Here is a 27,475-nt window from a genome sequence, read left to right as displayed (position 1 = left end):
CAACATTTTCTCGCGGACCACCAGTGGTCCACGGACCACCAGTTGATGACCTCTGCCGTAAGTGATTTGATCTTGCCACCTTCCAGAAGCCTTATCATGTTGAACTAGGGTTCCCTAATTGTCTCCATTTAAGTACTAAATCTGCTTAGTATTTTGGGAGCCAGCTGAAGTTATTTAGGTGCTGCCACCTGTATGAACAAAATGAGCAGTCCTGGTTTGAAAAGTGAGATCGAGAGGAAGAAAAATGAATGCTAGACATAGAACTGTTTTTATTAAAGTTATAAAGATAGCCGGTGTAGTGGTTAAGGCTACTTCTGGTTCCACCTTAGTCACGAAGCCATCTGGGTGATCTTAGGCCAGTCACTCCCTCTCAGCCCTAGGAAGCTAAGCTTGGCAAGAAAACTCTCATGTGTGGCGCTTGGATCAATTTCAGAGCCCCCTTACTTGCATAAAAATGACTCCTGGTAAGAGGCCCCTTCTTGGGAGAGATAGAAGATGATGAAAGAGATTATTTCAAGGAGAACGTGACCCTTAACAGGGGTGGGGAAAAAAAAAACTCCTGTCCACTCCAAAGAAGACAAGGGAGAGTAAGATATGAAGAGCTGAATGTCTGAATTTGATTTCCCGGGTGCTTTATACAAGTCATTTCAAAGCGTTCAGAAGAAAGGTGTTAAGAACAACTATAATACAGATCAGGATGGAATCTGATCAGTTGTGATGTACATCCCATGGCAATTTTAAAAGAAATGTTTTGCTCTGATTGTACGCTGTTGGTTGGCTAACATGGCTTGGGCCCCGCACCGGTATTATACCGCTTTCATTCAGCAATTTGTCCATTGTTTGGGCTATGCGTCTTAGATAAAAGCATTGGAATGCATGTCGTGCTGGGAGAACTTCATACTTTGCCCTTGAGGATGTCATCGTACCTGTAACTCGTTGCCCATTTCTTGCCTGATGGATCCCTCCCTGGCTTGGCAGATAAGGGCCTCAAGAACACTCTTTGGCCGATGGTTTCCGAGATTATTAGGACCTTTCTACGGCAGATAGCGATGGGGCTCTTTTTAAGAAACATTTTAAGAAATTATTGCTAGTGCAAGCCATCTTGGACCACTGTGGGCTTATGCTCATCAATCCATCTCCAGCAGATAGAAAAGACAAGAGGCCCTGCAGTTCCATGGTCTCTGAGAGACCATGAATTATCTGGGTCCTTTCCAGTCTCAATTTACATTTGGCTCCTGCACAGAGGCAGCCTTGTTCGCTCCGAGGGATGTTCTCTGCTGCTGCGCTGGAAAAGAGATAAGGGAACGGTGATTTTGTTGGTACTCCTTGTTCTCTTAGTGACTTTTGATGCTGTTCACCCCACTATCATTTTTGGAGATTTGAAAAAGCTGAGGATTTGAGGTGTCACATTGCAATAGTTTCATTCCTATCTTTGTAAAAGGTGGCACTGATTCTACAACTCTTGTAGAATCCATTGTATCCCCTATATCAATTAATGTCTGTACAAATCTACTGGAAAGAATAATCTGTTTTGCATTTTCCAGCTTTTGAAACTTCCGGCATAGTTGTTCTCCATCATTTCAGACTGATAGCACAGAGCTTGGGGATGAAATCTCTTTTATCCTCCAAAACTACTTGTCAAAAAAAAAAAAATTGTTACCGCCTTTGTAAGGCTGACATTTGTTTGTTGTTAAGGATGTCATTAGAAGCAGGAGAAGGCCGACAGACCACCTTGCTTGGCTAATTATTGCCATACACAAAGACCACTTTGAACTTCAAGGACACACAGTTATTAGCATTTACATCAAAAATGGATTAAACTTCTGTGCTTTTATAATGATTAAAGATGAACCCCTCAAGTGGAAAATCTTTTGTCAAAAGCGGCAAGGAAAAAAATTGGCTCCTTGATTGCTGTTTCTCTTGGCCAAATTTGGTCCAGCCTTGAGTGGGATGGGATTGGCTTCCTGTGCAAATGTCATTGTGTAATATTTCTGATGGGGAGAATTTCCTAAATATTGAATTTGTGTAAAACATCCTCATTTTGATGAGAGGTACGTTTGTTTGCCATCAAGAGCAATCGCAAGCCCTAGAAGAATGATTTTGATTGATTTTAGTTGGTTTAAAAAGAAAACCTGCGCCCATCAAGTATTTTGCCGAATGTGTCCCCAATCACTTGTTAGCACTCTTCTATCAGTTGCTCAGATTTAAATTTTGCTAAAGTAGCTATTAAAGAGACTGCTTTGTTGCTATTGTTAGCAATAGCTGCATTTTTTAATAATTGCTTTAGAAGAACTCTTGTGACCTGGCTTAACATAGCCACATTTCTTTTGCTCTCTCTCTGCAGCAGAATTGCTTTGTCTTAGTAGAGCTTTGGAGTAATGCCAGATGCTATTTATTTTATGGCAAATTAGCGAAGAATAATTTATCACTCTAATAAATGCTGATGCAACTTCAGAAAACCACACAAGGAAGAATCACGGTCCAGTAATTAACTCCTTTCTTCTCTACCAGATTGCCATTTCGGACTCTGAGCCAAACCCTGGTAGACCCCTGTAGATGGAACTTGACAGCTTGCAATATTGAGTTTCTTTTTGTCCATTTCTACAATTCATTATCCTGTACTTTATGCAAAAATACTTTGAACATAGTTGGTCCTGCAAGGATTTGTAAGAAAACACAGACCTTTCTGACCTAGATCTTCAATCAGTCAGTCAGTCAGTCATATTGCCAAAATATGCTTTCTCTCAGACTCCCATTATCTTGAATTCCATCTCTACGAATGCCCCTCCGTTCCTCCAACATCATGAACTCCAGATCAGCACCCGAGCAGCTCTCTGAAGGGCTTAGCTACTGAAATAAAAACCAGATATACGGGTAGAAAGTCAACCAAGACACTTTTGAACCGTGCCAGTTGTTTGACTTGTAGATCTCCTTCAATTTCATCCCAGGAGTGAAATGCAAAAAAAGGAAACATTTCTGCAGGTGTAAATGAATGCTACTTACAGTAATCTTGGCTTTAAATTATTCTAACACGTTTTAATGCTGACACGTGGAATAATGTATGACGATACATATTTATAGATTTTCCCCCCCTGCCCTGTGTATAGTGAGCTTATAGCGTTGCTCACAAGCAAGCCAAAGACTTGAGGGGAGAGGTGGCTCAATTCTTCGAGTCCATCATTCCTTAAGACAACATTGATGATATCCACGCCCCTTTGACTTTGTTAGCAGCCTAGCATATCTACCGAGAAGCAGTGTCAGAGCTTCCTCAGCAATCAAGTGCCACTAAAGGAGTTCAGAGACAGCCGATGAAAAAGTGATTTCAAAGGTCAACAACTTGTAGTTTTGTTTAGCAGCGACTTCAAAAAGCGACAATTTGCAAATACGGTAATAAGCAACAATAATTCATTTTCCAACAAATGCACAACAAAAAAAGCCTTCAAATGTGAAACTGATTAAAGGTCTGGTCAGTTTCAGGCAGCAACTGCATGTCCAAGGGAAGGTTCTGACCAGCTAACTAAGTTCACAGAGCTTAGCTCGTTAACTTGTGGTTAGCACTTTTCAGGGAAGCATATATTAGAAGAAAAGCAGCTCGGGAAGAGAGAGCTTTATCTCTCCACCTTGTAAGGCATAGAACACCGTATTACAGAAATTTGTCTGAATGAGAAAGCAGCAACCAGTCATCTCTGCAGGAAATTTCTCTCTCTCTCTCTCTCTCTCTCTCTCCCCTTCTCTGTGTTATTGTTCGTTTAGTGACCCCTCTGTTTAACCACCAAAATGGCTGTTGGAACCATTTTCAGTCCCTAAATGAGAACTGCCTGTATTTTGGTAGCATAGCTTAAACCGATATTTATTTCCCCCTCCAAACAGTTGAGGAGCTCGGGTGCCTGGCCTACAGGTTTTCTTGACCAACAAAGCCACCTGGGTTTTGGGTGGTTTTTGTTCAAGGGCTTCAGCGTTTCTTACATTCTGTTGGCTGAATCAGCCCTGGAGAATTTTGCACCGCGGCTATACATTTGCAACCAAATTGCAAGGAAAGTGAAGAGCAGCCGCTGATCTTTGAAGTCTAAAAGTTGGGGAAGGCAACAGCAGGCTTCCCATTTGCTTGTCTAGCCAGCGTTACATGTGCTAAGTGTCAGAGCTCCTTGTTCAACATAGTCTCCCTGATGTACACATTACAGCGTGCAACTTATGCCTCCACTTTCATCTGTATCGGCAGCATTAAATATTATTATATCATTTACTCTCTCGAGCAAGAAGATGTTGTTTGGCAGCTTGTTCTATGAATTTTTCATAAAGATAAAAAGCAGCCTAATCTTGCGAGCTTTAACTCTCAGCACCAGTAATGGCTTTGATTTAAAGCGTTTTGTCTTAATGATAGTTATATTGAAAATTTCCTGCTGCTTTCAAGCACACATGGCTATTATCATAAAAACACTGATGGTGCAAAGGCTGCCAAATTGCATGTGGTTGCTTGTGGCAAGTGTGAGGGGAGAATCAGAGGCAGACTGAGAGCGATGTCAGTGTGTGATCTTCCCTTCCAAAAAGCATTACAACAATATGGGGTCTTCCTCTATCTTGCTTTGTCCTCCAGCCCAGGGGTCTCCAACCTTGTCAACTTTAAGACTTGTCAACTTCAACTCCCAGAATTCCTCAGCCAGCTTTGCTGGCTGAGGGATTCTGGGAGTTGAAGTCGACAAGTCTTAAAGCTGACAAGGTTGGAGACCCCCCTGCTCCAGCCCATGGGCTTCACATCCCTCTTTGGAGCAAATCACTAGCACAATCGTGTGTGTGTGTGTGTGTGTGTGTGTGTTTGTACGTGTACATATTCCCATTGGTTATAGGGAAAGGGAAACTACTAAAATATACAATAACAGGGCTAGAAGGGACCTTGAAGGCCTTATAGTCCAACCCTTTGCTCAAGCAGCAGTCCCTATACCAGCGGTTCTCAACCTGTTGGTCGGGACCCCATTGGGGGTCGAATGACGATTTGCCAGGGGTCGCCTAAGACCATCGGAAATATGGGAAGTATACTTGCGAGTCGAAGAATCACGCTCCAATGGTTGACTCCACAAGCCAGCTGCAGGCTCTTCAAATCGAATTTGGCTTCAGGCGCGATGAATTAAAAAAGAGAGAAATCTTTGCTCTGATGTCTCCCTCTCAAGCCAGCTGCAATCATTCCCAATCGCTAGCCTAATTTGGCTTCAGGCGCGATAAACTTAATAGGGGAGGAGTCTCCGCTTTAATGCCTCCGTCCTCAAGGCAGTCGCAAGCAGTTCAGATCGCTAGCCATTACAGCTTCAGGCGCGATAAATTCAAAACGAAAATAATTTTACGGTTGGGGTCGCCACATCGTTGGGAATTGTATTAAAGGGGTTGCAGCACTATTAAGGTTGAGAACCACTGCCCTGTACTATTCTGAACAAATGGTTGTCCAATCTCTTCTTGAAAACATCCAGTGATGGAGCACCCATAGCTTCTGAAGGCAAGCCGTTCCACTGATTGTTCTCGCTGCCAAGGAGTTTCTCCTTAATTCTAGGTTGGATCTCTTTTTAATGATCTTCCAGCTATTACTTCTCATTCTGCCCTCAGGTGCCTTTGGAGAATAGGTTGACACCCACCCACCCCACTCCTCTCTATGACAACCCCTCAAGTGCTAAAAGGAGACTCCAGAGGAAACTGGAATGCAGACAGTGAAAATTATATACTGCTAACACAATAGTTAACTTGTTGGGCAGACGCAGGGCGAGATTTCAGGTTGTGTCCATGCAACCTCTGTAAGATGTTTGTTAGGCTTGGTGCTGAACTAAGATGGGAACACCCACTTTTTAAGTGTCCCCTGGAGGTCCCTAGAAGTAGGCTAGAGATGTAAACCGTTCCCCAGTTGAGACAATTATTTCCATCCATCTGAGCAGACGTATCCCATGCGGCTGCATGATCTTAAAAAAGCAACCTACAGGCAGTTTTGAGGTCCCAACAGCTAATGTAATTGAAAAGAGAAATAGTTGAAATCCAGTCTGTCAATTCTTTCAGGAACATAAGGCAGGACCAAAAGGTACTTACCTGATATAAAAGCTGGCATGGAAATAAATTCTATACTAGTTAATTCTGCCTCAAAATGTACTTATGGGAGATGGGAATTATTTGTACGTGTGTTTGAGATTTAAATAACTACTTACGAGACAGTTTACAAATGATAAAGCCAATACATCCTTTGAGTACAGTACAATGTGAATTCAGAAAAAGAGAAGAAAAATGTTTCAGTAGCACAGTTAAATGAAAGCAGAAAGAAAGTACTATTCCAAAAGTGAAAGCATAGTCCAGGGGTCTGCAAACCTGGCTCCTTTAAGACTTGTGGACTTCAGCTCCCAGAGTTCCTCAGCTAGCTTTGCTGGCTGAGGAACTCTGGGAGTTGAAGTCCACAAGTCTTAAAGGAGCCAAGTTTGCAGACCCTTGGCATAGTCAAATTGTTTAAATACACCCGGCAAAAAATAAAATAAAAAATCTGTTACGTATTTTTTCCTAGTCAGATTTTTCCTGGAATATCATTTGATGATTATTTTTTTACTTCAACTATCACATGACTGGACTGCTAACTACATTAAAAACAACACAAATTACATCAGAACTTATATGGCATTTGACACACATGTCTAATCAGGGGCTCCATCCACCCTACCTCAAGGTCAGGACTTTTAATGCCTCCCAGGAAGCTGTCAGGGGGACCTTATTCCAGAGGACAGATGTCAGCCTTGACCAGACTATGAATTCAATTCCACAAGAAGGCTAAAACAACATTTAGTGAGATTAGCTATAATAACAGAATATTGCAAGTATGATTATACTGACCCTCCTCCTCCTCCTCCTCCACCACCACCACCACCACCACCACCTCCAGGAGATAAGGGAAGCCCTATGTGAGAAGCTTCCTAACATTTTCTGGATTTAAAAATGATTTTTTAAAAAGATTTTGTTGAAAATCTTCATCAAGAACATTTTCCCTAGTCTCTACACCTGGCACCACAATGGAGAAGGCACGTTTTCCTGTCTCTAAAGATGAAACTGTTTGATCAAGGGGACCTAGAACATACCCACTATGTTGGCTCTTAAAACTATGGGAGCTAGTCCTTCAGATAACTTGGCCCTATGTCATGAGGGGCTTTATAAATGATGGCCAACACTTTGAATAATATTGGCAATACTTGACCTTCAACCAACAGATGTCCTCACCCAGAGGTTACATAGAGATATTAACAGGAAGCCCTTCAGCTCCTAGAGAATCCTTTGCTGATTGCAAGAGCAATAGCAGTGTGTACATTTTCCATCCAAAGTGTTAGGGAATCTGCTATTCTTGTGCATCACAAATTTGCTTAAACTCAAGGAACAAACAGGTAACCTGTTTCGTTAAAATCTATGCACAAATATGTTTCACAAACCTATTTGAGAATTGCTCTTCAAAAATTAAGATGCTTCCTAAATAAAAATAAAATTTAAAAAAAATTAAGATGCTTCCATCTTAAAATGCACAATTTTGGAGTTTTAAGATAAATTAAATATCCAAAATCTGACTGAATTTGTAGCATTTATCATTTTGGGCCAGGCCGCATTTTCTCCCTTTTGCTAAGATACAAGAGGAGCTGAGCTTCATCTATAATTTTTGTTCTTGATGTATTTATTTTCTCAGAAGTTCTCAATCTTGAGATTATGTGCAGTTTCAGAGAATTTGTCTTTCTCTTTTTCACTCCGACTCAAATCAATTGATTGTGGAGCTCACCTTAAACTGACAAGTTTTATAAACGCAATCATCATTACTGTTCTAAGTATGACTTGAGAAGGAGAACTTCACTTCTTGTTGCTTGTGAGATAGTATAGTACACTAACCGCAGTGCCTAAATGATATAGTATTAAAAGAGGATGTCTTGGAGAATCCAGAACTTCAGGACAATTGAGGTAAGATAAATCAGGGGAAAGACACATTTACTATTTCTGATTAAGAAAGTTTGTGCTCACACATTGACTTTTGGTATGGATATTATGGATGTCTAAATGTGCATAATTCATATAAATCTATATATTTCAATGAATGGGAGATGGAGATTTTCTGTAGGCAAGGGATAAGGAAATTTTCACAGGCTTTGAAAATTAGCTCTAATTAGCTTTTTCCTTCAGTTCTCCACTGCAATGTATTATTATTTTAATCTGTAGGGCCAATATTTCATTCTCATGCATTGAAATTTGTCCTGCTCTGGAAAAAGGCTTTTAGTAAATCAGGTGATGAGTTCCCTTGTTTTATATCCAGTCTTGTTTTTGTACCAACAAAGCTGAGTTAAACAGCAAGGATATTGGGGGCATGTATGAACCATTTTGTTTTCAAAACTCTACTTTTTAATATTTGCCTTGTGTTTCGATGATTATAACTGTAAAAAAAAAGTACATTTTTAATATTGAAAATTAGCACCAATCTAGTATCTGCAATGATAGAGTCACTGTATCTCCAGGGATCCCCGATTATGGTTTCTATTCTCCGCCCGGTGACCAACGGGCTCCATTATCGTATGCGGACTATGATTCCATGGGGCCTCGGGTGGCTCAGATGCTTCGTAGCGAGCACCCTGCTTCAGCGAGTAACTCCCCCCTCCACCACCTTCCCAGCCCGGATCAGTTTAAAAGCCCAGGTTTGTATGGAATTTCATTCCTTTGGGGAAGCAAAAGAATGCAATACAATTATGGTAACAGCATCTCATATTTTTTTGGCATAGACAGAAGAAAGTTTGCATGGCTGCCAAAGTTCATTCTTATGTATATATGAACTTTCCTTAAATTCTGAATTGTGACATTTCTCTCAACAGTCGGTCCAAATGCGATAAACATCTGGGTAGAGGCATAATGCCTGTCAGGAAATGGTTGGCAAGATGCAGAGGGCCATTGCACGAGTGGATTTTATGTGGAGAGGATTTCCATTGTCATGCCCTTAGATAAGATGTGGCCTTCTTCCATGGAATTGGATCTGTAGTCTTGGAAGAGTCAAATGGAAAACGCAAGAGGCCTTGACTTTTTTCAAGACCTGTTTTTGATCCCGGTGAAGTTGCCGCACTTTCTTTTTTTAACTTCATAAAGATATTCCAATGATTGTACTGGTATTTGATCTAAGAGATTTGCGTTTGGAAGGATTTATTAGCTTCCTTCAGGTTGCCTATAAAAAAATGGGGAATAGAAATGATATAGATTGACATGTGTGTGCGTGTGTGCGCACTTAATGAGATCAAACAACATCAGAAAATAATGAGGAAGGTTCTCCAGAACTCTTACCACTGGCTGGATATTAAATCAAAGACGAGAACAAAAGTTGATTTAAGTTTAGTTAGCTTTTGTCCTGAGAATTTTTGACTTTCTTTCCACTTAGATAATTGGTTTTGAAATGTGTCAAATTATACCGTTCATCATCTCACCCAGAAAGATCTTCCATCGCCTTTATTTGTCTGTGGGACTTTTTCCGTTACTCATTCCAGTATATATTCGGTGCACTGAAGTCATCAAAATAAGTTGCTTACATCACCTAACCACAGTTTGTTCTTTTTTCCAAAGAAAAAAAGAAAATAAGCTGAAACAAAATTGTTTGAAAGAACCATAGTTTAAACTAATCACAGTCCCACGTTCGGACAAATGATAAGCTATATCTATTTGAAAAAAGAAATGGATGAATACGAACAGGAGACAGGAGAGAGGAGGGGAAGATGGCAGATATGTAAGGTTCATGTCATGAAAGTAAAAGTTCATATATCATTTGGTCCAAGGCTCACCCAGTGCAGGAATATTCAGTATAGCATTCCTGACAGATGGCTATTCAGCCTCTGTTTACATGTGGCAAAAGAGACTCTACCACTTCCTAAAAGCAATCTGTTTTATTGTTGAACAGCTCTGTTAGGAAGATTGATCTCCAACTGAAATCTACTTTCCTGCCATTTACATCCATGGTTTCCTGTCCTGCCTTTTGGAACAATTCCGAACAAATTAGATCATTTTGCCCCGTGTTCTGCATAACAGTCCTTTGCATAAGAGCAATACTTGACCCACAAATTGCACGCTCGAGTTAACCGTGAGTTAAAGAAATTCCACTTTAGAGCAGCCCTGCCGTCTAATTCATTTGGAACTCTGAGTAGTGTTATCCAGATTTATTCAACTGTCCCTGCAATTGAGAGCTTGGGCTGAAATCGAGAGAGGAATTTTTATTCCCATATTGCAAGCTGGGTTGAAAAACTATTATTCAACAATCTGTTCATGTGTTTCCTTTGCTGATTGGTAAACTATGATGCTAGAGATCAGCCGGAACCAGCCCTGAAAAATAACTCGGTGGTTATATCGCTGGCTGGTGTTTGGGATAAACTGCCCTCTGAGATTTCTTTCCAAGTTAAATCAAACACTTAATTGCATACAAAATTCTCATTGGCGTACACAAGTTCCCTGCAGATTAATTGTAATTTTCCATATTCAAATGCTAAATAGTTAGGATTTTACACTTGGAAGAGGACTCAAATGAGAACAGGCATTCTTGTATTTTGATGCCAACTCCATTACCCATCAGTTCCAGTTGTACATATTTTGTTGCATGGCCTAATTGTCTCCTGCTAGGCTTAAAATATTCATTCAGAATGAACCACTTAGAGGAGATCATTTTGACTCTGCACAACATCCTAAAAGCAACATAAAGGCACTTTAAAAAAAAAAAACACCTCTTCTGTTAACATCCTACGAACGTTCTTACCAAGCAGATTGCCTCATAGACTTACATTCCAAAGTCAATTGTTGGATATAAAAGCGTTTGGTGGGGGGGAATCACTTTGAAGTTGGAAACCAGCCTTTCCCCACTTACTTTCTGAAGTCACATCAGAGTAATGATCCATGTAGTAAGGCAGATGGCTTAATGGATCCATAGCTGGAAATCCCTCCTTAGATTGCCGAAGAGAATTTATCTTTCAGTGGTGACCTTTCTGGCCCAGTCGTTGGATTTATTTATAGGGTAGGCTTTAAGTTAACATCCATTTAAGTTCATCCCGAAGATGTTCTTTCAAAAAAGCATCTGGGCTTTCTTGTTTTTTTTCCCCCCTTGAAAACGTTTCGCTTCCCATCCAAGAAGCTTCTTCAGTTCAGAAGACTTCCGTTATTCTGTTTTTCTTGGATGAGAAGTCCTAGTTCAGGGGTCGGCAACCTTAAACACTCAAAGAGCCACAAAGGTCCTAACCAGAAGCCCCCGTTCAATTCTGGAGCTGACTGGAAGTCCAGTTCCCCAATCATAGAGTCTTCTCCTAGCATGACATCCTTTTTCCTCTACCTGTCCTAGCTGAAAGCCCTATCAATTGTGGAACTGGCCAGCAACAGGGAGCCGCAGCAGAGGGATGAAAGAGCCACATGCGGCTCCAGAGCCACGGGTTGCTGACCCCTGTCCTAGTTCAACCTTGTGGATTAGGATTAAAACTGCAGCAGGTCATTGGGATGCCCAAACGGGCTTTGACCAGGTCCATGACATGATCGAATAGAAATTCAAAAAGCCTACTAGTAATTTGGTTCAAAATCATTTTAATTCCATTCCTTTGTATGATCATTGGATGGAGTTCCTCCTGCAAGCTTTCCCTTATAATTCTGCCTGAAGAAACCACATGTAACCACTTGATCCACAAATCGCGCACAAAATACCTATTCCAAAAGTATTCTCAAATTTCCCCATACATTTATACTCTATGGAAAGCCATGTTTGAAGCTGAGAGGACTCTGGGAATCTCAAGAGGTAAATAAAACACATCAAATTGAAAAGATCTAAAGAACTCGTTTGGAGCTAAGCTTACAATATCACTTTCCAATGCTATTTTCAAATATTGCCAATGAAGCCCGTTAAATTTAGTTGCAAAAACGTTGCTGCTCAATTTGATCTTCAGAATTTCTCTCTTACACTGTTTTATCAACAAGACTCACTCTAGCAATGACAGAAATAATATTCAAAAGCTCTAGGTAGATAATCAGAATGTCTGGGAGGGAGAAAGCATGAACTTGGAAAGTGTATACGAAAATAATTGTATTCCTAATGAGATTTGGAAATTGTACCCAGATGATGGCATTGCAAAAAAAAAAAAAAAACACATAGAAGGTCACACAACGAACGATGGATATCAAATCTAGCAGGGGGGAAAAGCAGGGAGAATTTAAATTAGGTGTCATGTTCCATAACAAGAGGCTTGTACAATCACTTGTCCTCTGCCCCATTTGTCAAATATGGAATGTATACTAAATTAAAAATGCTTAATTTCCAACAGCACACGATACCTTTTTTGGGGGGGGTTGAACTCCACGAGCCCTCAAGGTTTCCATAATGAGTTTTCTGTAGCCAAGCATCAAAAGAAAAATAGCGCCTGAAGAAAATAATTTCTCTAGCTCTCTCCAATTTTGTTGCCCTCAAGATCTTGGACCACCATAGCAGTTAATGGCCAGACCAATACATCTGAGGAGGTATTACTTTTGAGAAAGCTGATCTAATCCAATCAGCAAAACACATGGCTAAATAACATTGTATGGAATACTAGTTTTATTTTCTTAGTGCCTGTTTTGGAGATTTCATTTTCCACCCTTTTTTTAAATTCTGATTTTTTTATATATATAACTTGTCTTCCCTTCATCAAATCCTTTTATTTATGTATCAGTGTGTTTATTTATTTTGTCCCATTTTGTTACAAGGTAGTGACCATACATATTTCTTTTTCTCTCTCTTATTTTTCCCACAATAACAACCCCATGAGGTGAGTTGGTCTGAGAGAAGAGTGACTAGCCCAAATTCTCTCAGCTGGCTTTCCGGCCTAAGGCAAGACTAGAATTCACTGTTTCCTGGTTTCTAGGTCAGCACCTTAACTCTACACCAAACTGGTTTTCCCCTCTGGTCAGTATAGGCCAATAGAAAACCCACCAACATCACGCTGTGGTATTCTGTAACTGAGAATCACGTGTGGTTTTGTACATTGAATTGGAAGGGGGTTGGTTTTTCCTGTGAATAAAGTGATTCGTATTGATTGTATCTTCTCTGCATTAAGCAGACGGAGAAACTGAGGTGATGTGAAGAATAGGAGAATTGTGGAGGGTTATCATGCATGATGACCTATACATGACATAAACATGAAGAAAGGCACAGAATTACAAGAAAGGGCCGCTTGATGACACTGGAGAGAAAAAAGATAGAAAGTAGATTTTTGTGTTTCTTTTGGTGTAAAGGGTGGAATATATAGGCATAGTATAGATAACTGTTTATGGTACAATGGTGTTAATATCTATCATTAGGATAGGGTAGATAGAAAGCAGTTGAAAAGAATGTAGAGACGCTGGAATAGCCATTGTAAGGTCATCCTATGGTGTTATCGCATGTTACATTCCTGTTGTAAAGGTTATCGTTAGATTTATCTTTATTTTAGCTTTCTGTATCATTCCTCTGTGGGTATGTATGTATATGTGTGTGTGTGTGTGTGTATATAATATATGTATATGTATGTATGTATGTATTTAGATAGATTAGATTAGATAGAAAGATAGAGATAGAGATATATAGATATAACCCATAACCTTGCCTAGTTTGGGCCCTTTCGCATTCTTCTGGCTGGGAACCCAATCAACGTAGTAGTTGTACATGACAGAAAAATATACTTTTTCCATCTATGTCCAAGCCTTTTGATTTCTTATTTGAAGTGGGGATATTTTTTTCCCACAACATGACAAATCATTATCTTTCCTAAAGGGGAAGTTAAAAAAAAACACCTGACTTTCATACTTTATTAGATTCCCACTGGAGACTCATTTTGGAGCTGCAAGTTGGCTTTGACAGGAAGGTTAGATCCACTGTCCAATAAACCTGAAGATTATAGTGGCTTTTAGCATTTTCTTCCTCCTCCCTTTGCAATCATCAACCTCTCTGACCCCAATTTATGAAGAGCCCAAAATAGTAATTCATCATTTTTGTTTGTGAATTTCTATTGTTACTTGTTTCAAAAGTATTGCTTTGCCCTATACTTCATAAAACTTCATGATGATCAAATGGAATTGGCTTATTCTAGGGTTTTCTGGTAGCCGATATTATGTTTTCATCTCCAGCTGATTGGTGAGGATATTCAGCGCAGCTGCCGGATTGCTCAGGATGGCAGACAGCTTGGAAGAAAAGATCACAAAGTCTGCCTGGTAGAAAAACTCATTTCTGGACTTAAAAATGACACCGTTAAGGAGACTGTGCAAATGTGATCAGAACCCGAGTATACAACTTAATTTCTTTTTAGGTTTCAACTGATATTGTTTGTTCTTTTAGAAGTGTCGCAAGATTAGAAGCAAAATGAAAGAGAATTAAAACCTTTGTTGTGAAGGCATAGGAGATTTTTTTTTTTGTGTTTATGTGCGTGCGCACATGCTTCCTAGTCAGTCTGGCAACCTTTTGGAGAATAATTTGGTCTTGCCTTCTTCCTACAGTTGAGGGACAGAGTGACTAAGGAAGAACTAAAATTCACAGTCTCTTGGTTTTTAGCTCAGTGTATTTAACTCTATGCCAAAGTGCTTCTCATAATGAGGATGAGGATGGCGGTGGTAGTGATTTGGTTCCTTTTCAGAAGTGTTTTGGCCCTAAGGCTGAGAGAAAGGGACTGGCCCAAAGTCTCCCAGCTGGTTTTATGCCTAAGGCAGGACTAGAATTCATGATCTGATTTATTAGCCTGGTGCCTTTAAACACTACACCCGAGCTGTTTCCTTAGCATAACATATTCTTTCTGGCATTTGGCACATGTGATTCGCAGGCTAAAACACTGGAGTGGTAAAAATTTCACTTTGCTCTTCGTAGTTTTTCAGTGTACATTTTTGAGAAAAGCGAGAGCAACAGTTGTATCAAGACCTATATAAGTCTATTTGAGTACAGTAACAAATATTTCTAATATGGATGCATACTTTGTGTTCTCTTGACCTTGACCTGTTGAAAGATCAAGAGAAATAGGAGATGCAAAATTCACAAAAAGGTATTTTGGGCATATGCTTTCCTGAACAAAGCAACCAAAAGCAAAAGCAATAGCACTTAGACTTATATACCGCTTCACAATGCTTTACAGCCCTCTCTAAGCGGTTTACAGAGTCTGCCTATTACCCCCAACAATTTGGGTCCTCATTTGACCCACCTCGGAAGGATGGAAGGCTGAGTCAACCTTGAGCCTGGTGAGATTCGAACTGCCGAACTGCAGGCAGCCGGCAGGCAATAGAAGTAGCCTGCAGTACTGCACTCTAACCTCTGTGCCACCAAGTCTCAGAAGAAATGTCTCAGGGCAACAGGAAAAGCTTGATCAAGTGACAATATATAGAGAAGAGGGAGGTGAGAAATATGCAAGAGATTGTAATGGGTCTCACCTTATTTCAGAGTTCTGCACCCATATTCCTCATATTGGAGCATATCTTTTGATCTTTTGAGATTTAGCTGACCACTGGGGAGAAAAAAATGATGTTTGCTTATTTAGCAGTTACACCACACTGCTACCTCCCGTTTTACTTGTAATCCAACAAGGACATCTAGATCCTTTTAATGTTTATTACTTCCAAGCCAGTTCTTCCTGTCCTGTGTCTTATATCCTACCTTTTTCTTGCCCAAACGCAGAACTTTACGGATAGTCTACCTTTCCACCTCTTCCGTTTTCATTCTATCCATGTCACCCCACTGCTCAACCATCTCTACCGTCTTCTTTCTCATTTAAAGAATCAGCTACACCCCCAGCTTTGTGCCACATACGAATTTGATGCATGGCCCCTTAAACTCCCTCACTCAAGTAATAAATAAAAATGTAGAAGAGCCTACCGCCCACTATAGGGCCTTATAGCATTCCATTCTACTTTCCTCCAAGCTGAAGTGGAGCCATATACTAAACGAGCACGTTTTAGTCATTTATAGTGTACCTAATTTAACAACAGCTTGGAAGAACTGGAAATGGCAAGTGACACCATGTGGAAGTGCCCTTCACTGTTTGGAAGGCAGAGTTAACTGGAGGGAGTCACGTGCAGCCTTAAGGCAGACTTTTCAAATCAATTAACTTGATTTTCCATTCACAAAATATGGTAGCCTCATCCCCATGACTATATTAAACATGCTATGAGAACATTGTATACTAATATGCACCTTGGAATCTTGATTCCTCTACCTTTGCATTGCTTGATCAAGTGACAATATATTGAGAAGAGGGAGATGCTTTTAAAAAGCAATATTTTTCACCAACCTTTTTTTTTCCCCACAGGAAAGCTAAGCAATTAATCATTTGATGGCTCAGATCACACTGGATATTTGGGGTTTTTCTGTTGCTCCTTAGCAGCATCCTCAGTAGTACTTAAAGGAAATGCTATTTCCCAGTTATGGTATTCTCTGTCTCTCTACCCAATATGTGTGCTCGGAATGATTCTTATTAGACAAAATTATTAGACAAAATGCTAGAGAAAATGTTGGACACGATTCTTCCCCAAAGATGGAAATAAATAAGGGGAGAAGGGTACATTAAGAAGTATCACAGATACAATGCTCCAACACTGTAGGTTTTAAGAGATTGGATGACCATTTGTCTGAAATGGTATATAGGATTTCCTCCCTGAGCAGGGGGTTGGACTAGAAGATCTCCAAGGTCCCTTCCAACTCTGTGAGTCTTTTATTCAGATGGATTTGGTTGATATGATGTGATTCAAATGCATCCTAAGATAAAACATGTGGATTCATTCCTCTTTGTAAAAGCCAACACTCTTCCTCTGGATGAAAAAAAATCAAGCAATGGCTTTTGGTTTAGTTTAAATCGGAAAGCCATACCCTGTACAATTTATATTCTCTGGTGCCTCAATCTGATTTTAAATACTTAAATTCTATGAATCCTCTCCTTTTTACCTTCCCTCTTTGGGGCTTATTTACAAGATTTGTTTTTACAGTCCAAATCAGATTCCTACTCTCTCCTTTAAAAAAATAAATAAATCACATTGCTTAGTTTTGAGGCCCTTGTGGGATCCGGACGGTTGTACTGTGAAAGTATGTCAGCCACATCCTCTGGTCTCCAAGGTGTTTGTTTCTAAACCATCTGGTGAGATTGGAGTATGAGATGCCAGCTGTGGTTCAGTTCCCTCAAATCCTTTCTCCTAAGATTTTATCATCATCATCATCATCATCATCATCATCATCATCATCATCATCATCATCATAATATTTTAATTTAATTAATTTAATTTAATTTGTATACCGCCCTTCTCCCGAAGGACTCAGTCACATGTAGGGCTTGTAGAAAGAAGGTGAGAATTGGGACCTTTAGACCAGGGGTCTCCAACCTTGGCAACTTTCAGACTTGTGGACTTCAACACCCAGAATTCCTCAGCCAGAAAAGCTTTGCTGGCTGAGGAATTCTGGGCGTTGAAGTCCACAAGTCTGAAAGTTGCCAAGGTTGGAGACCCCTGCTTTAGATCACTGAGTTCAACCCCTTACTCAGTGCAGGAATCTAGTTTAAAACATTCCCCAGAGACGGCTGCCAGCCTGGGTTTGAACCCAGATGTTGAGAAGAAGCTCACTGTCCAGGAGTCCAGGGTGGTCATTGAGTCAATTGTTGAGTTGCACTAACTGGAAGGAAGGTGGTTGGTTTTGGTTTTGGTTTTGGTTTTGTAATATTCAGCCAGCAGTTGCTTTCCTGTAGAGGCCTGTATTGGGGTGGGGTGGTCATCTAGAAGGCACCACCCAAAATATTGCCATTCCTTGTTTTTCTTATCAAATGGTGTGATCAAGCCTGATTAAATAAAGGGACATTCTCAAGACTTTGGTCCTGGTCTTATGTAATTCCAAATCCTGCACTTTGAAGTGGAAGAAGAAGACTTGAGTATTCGTTCATTCGTTCGTTTGTTCATTCATTCATTCATTCATTCATTCAAATTGTATGCCTCCCATCTCTCATCGAGCAATGCTGTTCTATTCTCCATCAGTCATCTTTTCTCCCTAATAAACCTTTCAGATCTTTTCATTTCCACTTTTTCTCTAATTGTCTGGTCATCCTTGTTGCTCCTCTTTGAATTAATACCAATGTATTGGATACAATTGGGGTGAGTCGGACCAACACCAAACTATTACTTCCCATGATTTGAAAACTATATTTCTGCTAAGGCAGCCTGAATTTTCACACACTTTTTCTGAAGCCCCAACGCACTGCAAGATCATATTGTGTTTGCAATCTTCTCTATTCCAACATATTTTCCAACGCATGCATTTCTTAATCTATGCCTATGTATTCAATTTCTGTTTTCTAAGTTAAGGATTTTGCACTTGACTATTTTCATTCTGTTATTTGTCAGCCCATTTCCTTGTTGTTGTTGTTAGTTGCAAAGTCGTGTCCGACCCATCGCGACCCTATGGACAATATTCCTCCAGGCCTTCCTATCCTCTACCATCCTCTGGAGTCCATTTAAGCTCATGCCTACTGCTTCAGGGACTCCATCCAGCCACCTCATTCTCTGCCGTCCCATTCTTCTTTTGCCCTCAATCTTTCCCAGCATTAGGCTCTTCTCTAGTGAGTCCTTCCTTCTCATTAGGTGGCCAAAGTATTTGAGTTTCATCTTCAGGATCTGGCCTTCTAAAGAGCAGTCAGGATTGATCTCCTCTAGGACTGACTTGTTTGTTCTGCCTTGCAGTCCAAGGGACTCGCAGGAGTCTTCTCCCATTTCCTTAACCCATCATAAATATCTTAAATTTTATTTATAACTTCTAGGATATAGGCTGTTTATCATTTTTTTATAAATTCCCTTCACTTTTTTGTCCATGTCATTAATAAAAAATATTGAAGGGTGCAGGACTCAGGACCCAGCCCACATCTCTCCCCTTTGATGAAGAACTGTAGATGAACACCCTTGGAGTGTGATTTTTGAGCCAGCTATATATCCATTTAATTGTCTACCATTCAGCTATCATGTAACTAGCCTGTAAATCACAATGGCACTTCATTAGATATTTTACAGACATCAAGATATGTCTGGAACATCTCGAAATCTTTGCCTTCTTTTTTTGCATTTGAGTGTGACACAGCAATTCTGCACCCATGGCTAGTATAAGAAGTGATCCTTGGGCAGTGGGAAAATACTCTTGATTTACCATGCTAAATAGTTTTGTTCGAATTTTCTAGTACCTTGAATGCACAAACAGTGTGTGATACGGGTATACTTAATAGCAGTAAAAGAAGATTTTTCTCAATGCTTTCTAATGATTTTTCCAAAGCGAATGTTTATAGGAAAAAGCTTAGGTATAAAGGTATGCAGTAACACACGGGGAGCTGAATTAGCCTTATCAAAGGATAGCAACAGCAATACCACTTAGACTTACATACCGCTTCAGTGCTTTATAGCCCTCTCTAAGCGGTTTTACAGAGTCAGCATATTGCCCCCCAAAATCTGGGTCTTCATTTTACCCACCTCAGAAGGATGGAAGGCTGAGTCAACCTTGAGCCAGTCAGGAATCGAACTGCCAAATTGCTGGCAGCCGGCAGAAAGTAGCCTGAAAACAGCTGAAGTAAGTTCTTCATTTACTCCATAACAAAGGCATGCAGGTAGTCCTTATGACTGCAACTGGGATTGGTGCTACTGCTATGTAATGCAGTCATTAAGTAAGTTGCTCCTGACTTTACTATACCCTTTTTTTGCCATGATCATTAAGTGAATCACATGGTCGTTAAGCAAATGACAAGGTCATTAAAGGAATCCAAACTTCCTCCATTAACTTTGCTTGTTGGAAGCCCCTCTGGGAAAGTTGCCATGACTGCAAGAACACTGTGATGCAAGAACCAGTCAATGGCATTTTTTTTTCCAGCACTGTCGTAACTTCAGTCATTAAACGAATGGTTGTAAGTTGAAGACTAACAGTAATATGTCACGTTTTTCCAAATCTGTAGCCTATCCAGGTCAACCAGATCCAACCCCCCTTAGATTTTAAAGCATAGCTGTTGTGCCTTGTCCTCCCTCCTCTCCTCAGCCGGGCCCCTCCCGTCTCCTCCCGGGCCTGCTATCAGATTCGGAGTCTGATAATGAAGATGAACGGCCTGTCATGCCTCCAGCCCCCAGCCCTGGCCCCATGGCCGAACAGGATGTTTGGCAAAGCTGCAGAGGCTTGGTGGCCACGCTTGATACAGACTTCCTAGACCCGGTCGTCGGAGGGGGAGTGGGACACGACAATTGCTCTTCCTCTGGACTTTTTCCCCCCCATCTCTAGACCCTTTCAAATCACCTTGCACTGTGATAACAATCAGCATACCAACAAAGACTATACCTAAGCAATGATTTGTGTGTGGTAAGCTGGAAAATATTTTCCTGACCCTTGTGATGCTTAGCATACATATTATCGGCAGAAGTTAAACCCTGCTATTTTATGAAATAGCCCTGAAGTACGCCACATTCTTTTATCCTCTCATTGAAAACAGGCATAGTTGATTGGGATGCTTCAAAACATATTGGAGCATCCATAACGCATGGCTGCAGTTGCATAAATGCATTTTTACTTCAAGTACATTTAAAAACTCAGTTCAGCAAAGAGTAGTCTAAATGAATACATTCTGTCCCTGTCCCTGATTCATGTGGACCCTATAATTGTGACTGCTTAGCTGGCTGATTCTCTTCATTCATTTATTTCTTAAAGGTGTCAGATCCCTTTTTCAAAGTCTTGGGCGAGACACTTTCCATAGTTTTGTCCTTCAGGGTTCTCCTCAGTTCAGTTCAGAATCACCCCAAATTTCCTCTGCTTCAGACACACCTCCTTTTTACCCATAGGTAACAGTGGAGAAATTATGGAAAAGACCAAACAAAGGGGCACCCCATCATATTTTGCCTCCTCTCAGGATTGCTTTGTCCGTTATACAAGGGTTGTGTTTGGGAGCAGAAGAAAGAAAGTTTATGGGTATTCTCAGTCAATCCAGGTAATGGTTATCCCAAAGGTGCTTTTTCAAGCACCTTTGAAAAGCACCTCTTTGAAAAAGCACCTCCCAAAGCACCTTTGGGAGAAGAAAAAAAAATTCTGTCTCCAAACTATCATCTGGAAGTCGAATCGTGGCAACTGGACTTACGGTCTTGTTGTTTGAGATGTTTTGTTGCCCATCCAAGCAGCTTCTTCAGCCTGAACAAATTGTTGTGGGGGTGGGGTATCTGAGTAGGCAGAGAATCGTTGGAATGTGCCTACAAGTCTTAGGGGTATCCCCGCACTTCAGGATTTCTTCTCCAAAGTGTATGGTACTTGGAGACATTTCTTAAATACCCCCTAAGAACTTCAGGAGTTGGCAGATTCCAACAACTCCCTGCCTAGCAACTTCTTCAGACTGAAGAAGGTGCTTGGGTAGGCAGCGAAATGTCTCACATCCAACAAGACGATACGTCCAGTTGCCATGACTCAACTTCCAGGCAGTTCTACCTGAATGACTTGAGAATCTTCATCGGCATATCTCCAAGCTATAATTTTCCATCTCGTTACAGTAAATATCCATCTCCAAGCCCGATTTAAGTAAACATTTACAACTTAGACAAATGACCAACTATTGACAGTGCAATAGAACAGATCATGGAATCAATATGGTCAGCTCTGGATTGTTGTTCTGTAAGGAAATTACAATAATTTAGGGATGGGGTGATTGAGGGATGAGGGGGGAGACTGAGGTATGATAGATAGGTAGATAGATAGATAGATAGATAGATAGATAGATAGATGGATGGATGGATGGATGGATGGATGGATGGATGGATGGATGGATGGATAGATAGATAGATAGATAGATAGATAGATAGATAGATAGATAGATAGATAGAGGAAGGAAGGAAGGAAGGAAGGAAAGAAAGAAAGAAAGAAAGAAAGAAAGAAAGAAAGAAAGAAAGAAAGAAAGAAAGAAAGAAAGAAAGAAAGAAAGAAAGAAAGAAAGAAAGAAAGAATCCTAGGTGTTCACTCTTACTTTCCTTCAAATTGTCAACTTAGCAATTTATTATTCTTGGCGTCTAAATGAGCAACTCTACTGAAGTAAATGAGTCTACTTAGATTTCTGTGACTCCACAAATGGGTGCCCCAGCTATGGAGATGTAGATACCAGAAGTCATTTGGAAGAAGAGATTCATGGCTGCATTTTCCTTGGTGCAAACTTTCTTAGCTGAGCATGTTCATTGAATTTAGGTCTAATTCTGGAATGGGGAAGATCCCTGACCACTTGGCATCTCTTTCCATCAAATATTAAAATTGGAAAATTTGGGTTTTTTTAAAAAAAAAATAGGGTCCTATGATCAGCCATAGTGTCAAAGTATTTTTATAACGTTAAAATACCTTAGCTATCAACAATGTCCATAAAACCAGGGCCTTAAATTGATGGGGAGACAGTCCCGCTAAGTTCCAATATGTCTCAGCTTGTTATTTCCTTCCATCCCCACCTAAAGCAGTTCAGTCTTTCTCAGTCTGTCCTGGCTATTATCCTTATTCCTGCCTTCAAGAAGAGCACAATTTCTTACTTGCACCTTTGCTAACACATGAAATTGTACAGCACCCAATCTAAAAAGAAGAGCTTGCAACTCAGAGTCCCAGGTCTCCAAAGAAGACCTTTGTGTCCCAGCAAGCTTAAGCAAAGCTGGAGAAAGAGCAGATCAGTCTCTGAAATGTTCCTTGTGTTCTTTAGTAAGTACTCATGAAAGACCTTCAGATCCATGAAACCACAGGTTCTTTTAAGCCAGAGGTCTTCAAACTTGGCCACTTTAAGACTTGTGGACTTCAAGTTCCAGAATTCTCCAGCCAGCATAGCTTCTTACGTAGAAGAATACGTAATTAAATAAATAGAATCTTACGTAGCTTCTCCAGAAACACTACACTACTTACCAGAGCTTATAAAACATTTGCTAGACCAATTCTTGAATACAGCTCGCCTGTCTGGAACCCATACCACATTTCAGACATCAATACAATTGAACGTGTCCAGAAATATTTTACAAGAAGAGTTCTCCACTCCTCTGAATACAACAAAATACCTTATGCCACCAGACTTGAAATCTTGGGTTTAGAAAACTTAGAACTCCGCCGCCTTCGACAGGACCTGTGTTTAACTCATAGAATCATCTATTGCAATGTCCTTCCTGTTAAAGACTACTTCAGCTTCAATCACAACAATACAAGAGCAAACAATAGATTTAAACTTAATGTTAACCGCTTCAATCTTGATTGCAGAAAATATGACTTCTGTAACAGAGTTGTTAATGCTTGGAACACACTACCTGACTCTGTGGTCTCTTCTCAAAATCCCCAAAGCTTTAACCAAAAACTGTCTACTATTGACCTCGCCCCATTCCTAAGAGGTCCGTAAGGGATGTGCATAAGAGCACAAATGTGCCTACCATTCCTGTCCTATTGTTTTCTTTCATTATATCCAATCAATATAGTTATTACATACCAATGCTTATATATATATGCTTATATATTATATAGTTACTTTCATGCTTATGCTTATATATACTGTTGTGACAAAATAAATAAATAAAATAAATAAATAAAATAAAATAAAATAAATAAAGTCTTAAAGATGCCAAGTTTGGGGACCCCTGTTTTAAGCAATAGAAGAAGAAAAAAATCCCACTCCCCACCCAGCTACCCTTTCTACCTAAAACTTTTTGACTCAGACTTTTAGTGTTAAGCTGTTTGCGTGCTGAGCTGCCATCCTGGCGTTATGAGGAGTTTTCTCCTCCGCTCAAACCAAGCACGGTTTCCATATGGTGCGGTTTAAAGCTGCTTCCATGTGGAGCCCATGTGTGCCTGTGCATGCCATTGCTTTCCAAGGCCAGCGTGTTCATTCGCCTGGCAAAGGAAAGTATTCTGGTGAGCTGTCAGCAAGGCCGATATCTACTTTACTGAACTGGAAAACAAAAGTCTGCTCCAGCAACTTAATAAAAGGCCTCCGACTATCTCAGCTGGATGTTTTTCTTCATGAGTGAAAACGGAAAAAGTTAGCTTGACGTTTAATCTTCAATATCGTTTAGAGCTGCTTTGTTTTTCCAATACAGCCTAGCCCAATGGAGTGTTACGTTCTTCCATATTTTTATCCCTGGTTTGATCCCACTCATCTTTTCCACACGGACTTCCTCAGCTCTCTGTAAATTACAGTTAGTCCTCGACTTATGACTGGAATTGACCCCAGTTCTTGAAGTTGTAAAATGAGGCCAGACCTTTTTTAAAAAATAGGGTCCTATGATCAGCCATAGTGTCAAAGTATTTTTATAACGTTAAAATACCTTAGCTATCAACAACGTCCATAAAACTAGGGCCTTAAATTGATGGGGAGACAGTCCCGCTAAGTTCCAATATGCCTCAGCTTGTTATTTCCTTCCATCCCCACCTAAAGCAGTTCAGTCTTTCTCAGTCTGTCCTGGCTATTATCCTTATTCCTGCCTTCAGGAAAAGCACAATTTCTTACTTGCACCTTTGCTAACACATGAAATTGTACAGCGCCCAATCTAAAAAGAAGAGCTTGCAACTCAGAGTCCCAGGTCTCCAAAGAAGACCTTTGTGTCCCAGCAAGCTTAAGCAAAGCTGGAGAAAGAGCAGATCAGTCTCTGAAATGTTCCTTGTGTTCTTTAGTAAGTACTCATGAAAGACCTTCAGATCCATGAAATGACAGGTTCTTTTAAGCCAGAGGTCTTCAAACTTGGCCACTTTAAGATTTGTGGACTTCCACTCCCCGAATCCCCAGCCAGCAAAGCTAACACATGAAATTGTACAGCACCCAATCTAAAAGAAGAGCTTGCAACTCAGAGTCCCAGGTCTCCAAAGAAGACCTTTGTGTCCCAGCAAGCTTAAGCAAAGCTGGAGAAAGAGCAGATCAGTCTCTGAAATGTTCCTTGTGTTCTTTAGTAAGTACTCATGAAAGACCTTCAGATCCATGAAACCACAGGTTCTTTTAAGCCAGAGGTCTCCAACCTTGGCAACTTTAAGCCTGGTGGACTTCAACTCCCAGAATCCCCCAGCCAGCAAAGCTAACACATGAAATTGTACAGCAAAGCTGGCTGGGGGATTCTGGGAGTTGAAGTCCTCCAGGCTTAAAGTTGCCGAGGTTGGAGACCCCTGTTCTATGTGATCACGTGCAGCCATCATAACTTCAAAAATTGGTCATAATTAGCTTTGGGGAGGGTACGTTGTAACATTGAATGGTCACTAAGTGACCAGTCATAAGTCGGGGATTACCTGTATGTTTCTCCCTCTCTCTCGAAACAGGTAACCCTTCCCATTTGCCTCTACCAAGCAAACACTGGTTATTTAACCATAGATGGCACATTGCTCAGGAAATTGCTATAAACTGAACAAGATGTGGTTTATCTCCAACCAGTCATGTGGATTTTTTTTTTTTCTAACCATGGAGGTGGCTGTTAAGAGATTGAAAACTTTCCCAGCAGATGTGTATATTTGTAGAGTTTCCTTAGGTAAACAAATAGTTCCTCGAGTCTGAATAAAGTAGTGACTTTTGCAAAGAGTAGACAGAGAACTCATATGAAATAACCAGAGGCCTTTTACCTCAGGCGTACAGTAATAACTTGTCCGAGCCAGCATGGGGAGGGAGGAAAGTGAGAAAAATCAGACTTACATGCCATGTTTAACTTGTTTGGGAAACTTGCACCTTTCATGAATGGAAAGAAAATCAAAGTACTCAGATGTGTGTTTGTTTGCCCAAAACGTATGTTAAAAAGTGCTTAATTGCAACAGGTCTAACACAGTTAGGTTCTTTCTTTGTGATTGTGGGACCATCCGGTCGCACACTCTCCCTTCTCGTTGACTGAGGTGGCCAAGTCATTCCAACTGATGCCTGTCTGTCTGGCCAACCAGGGTTTAGGAAATGTGTTCTCCACTAACCAGCTTTTGAAATGAATTTGGAAATGATGAGCCTAGCCTTTTCTGTCGCTCTTCGATTCTTTCCTTCAAAGGATCAGTTCAACAAAATGTGTGGGCTTTGGCATTTCCATAATATAACTAATGGCGTAGAGTTAGTTAAACCCTTTGGGTGCCGGGTCCGACTGGGATAAATTCAGCTCTCGAGAGATTTATTTCCTTGCTGTGGCTCCCTTCATGTAGTGCCAGGAATGCCATGTAGTTGAAAAGTCAAGATTGAAAGTCAAGGCATGACAGGGCCATCAAAGCTCTGCCGTGTTTTTGTGTTTAGTGCAATGCCCATAAAGCCAGGCAGAGTTTCCATCCCATCATCGCAGGCACTAATTGGACTTTTTTTGGGGAGGGTCACACTTCTGTATATCACCATCGACCCAGTTGTATCATTGTGAGGCAGGGCCATGACCAGAGAGGTATCCTTCCTCCTAGTTGTTGTTATTTTATATATCCAAGTACCGTCATCTCTAGGGATTACAGGCTAGTGACAGAAAAGTTCATTTAATAATTAAATCATGCATTTTGAAAGGTCATGAACAATCAGCTGAAGAAAACAGCTCTGCTTTTCTTAGCATAGACAGGTAGCAGGGTTTGGGCTTCCAGCAATTCTCTCTTTCTGCCTCTCTCTCTCGGTGTCTGAGGTAAACTCCTAACAGTTCACTGCTTTCCATGACGATCTTCCTAATCTAATTCCCTTCACAAAAAAATAATCATGAAAGTGAACTGCCTAAGATGTTCCAGCTGTAGGGATTGCCTTATTACAATTTATATGTTTTCTTTTTTTTGGAAATAATTACGTTTCAGGATGCAGACTTATTCAGCTTCTGGCTACTCATTCCTCCTCGTATTCTGCCTAATTAATAGTTGGGGGAGGGAGAAAGGCATTCGTTTCTCCACACTAGAAGGGGGAAGGGAAACAAAACTACTCCTCTTCCGTATATCAAACACTCCCAAGTGTTCCATTACATTATCATTTGTTTGTTTGTTTTTTTATTTAAAGAAAAAACATTTCAAACCTCCAAACCTTCACGTCTCTTCCGTAGTAAAAGAAGCGGGCGGGCGGGAGGGATGTATTGTTTGAAAGTTTTCAGTGGATTCCACTCCTCCCCCACCCACCCGAAAAAGTTTTTCTAAGTGTGATTTGCTTTCTCTGCTGTCAACATTAATATCAATATTAACACAATGTGTAGTCTAAAACTAGTTCCTTTGTAGTTTGCATGGGATGTGAATGCTGTCTCAACGTGCCCAGATCTAGAAAACCCATTTTACTACTGCATGAGCATCAAATCAGATGTCAGAAAATACATATTTTTGTGATAATTTGGTGAAACTGACCACCTATACAGTCTCTGGTTGCAGTAGTGTGTTGAATGATTTTTTTTTCCTCTCTCTCTCTCTCTCTTTCTCTATACATATTTCTCTATATTTGGAGCTCTAAGCTTCTTAGTAGTATGGGCTGACTTTTATTGAGTACTCGCTCTCTTATCGCATGGCCTTGGTTAAGTGTTAGAAGTTGGACCTAGGCTGTTTTTATTAGTGTTTGGCTTTGTA

General features: G+C 40.5%; 1 protein-coding gene across 13 annotated transcripts in view; it reads left to right on the top strand.

The window, feature by feature from the left end:
- The window catches only part of MSI2 (musashi RNA binding protein 2), a 689,043-nt gene that overhangs the window by 648,131 nt on the left and 13,437 nt on the right, over positions 1 to 27,475 (top strand). For 5 of the 13 annotated variants that reach the window (XM_058164216.1, XM_058164214.1, XM_058164218.1 and 2 more), the window contains one exon: positions 8,499 to 8,675. The exons of the other annotated variants lie outside the window; for them this stretch is intronic. In XM_058164216.1, the coding sequence (XP_058020199.1) occupies positions 8,499 to 8,675 (177 nt within the window). The remainder of the gene's footprint in view (positions 1 to 8,498; positions 8,676 to 27,475) is intronic. 13 annotated transcript variants of the gene reach the window in all.

Source organism: Ahaetulla prasina, chromosome 1 (assembly GCF_028640845.1).
Source record: "Ahaetulla prasina isolate Xishuangbanna chromosome 1, ASM2864084v1, whole genome shotgun sequence".
NCBI classification, from domain to species: domain Eukaryota; kingdom Metazoa; phylum Chordata; class Lepidosauria; order Squamata; family Colubridae; genus Ahaetulla; species Ahaetulla prasina.
The sequence above is the reverse complement of the archived record's forward strand: the minus strand, read 5'-3'. Positions and strand labels throughout refer to the sequence as shown.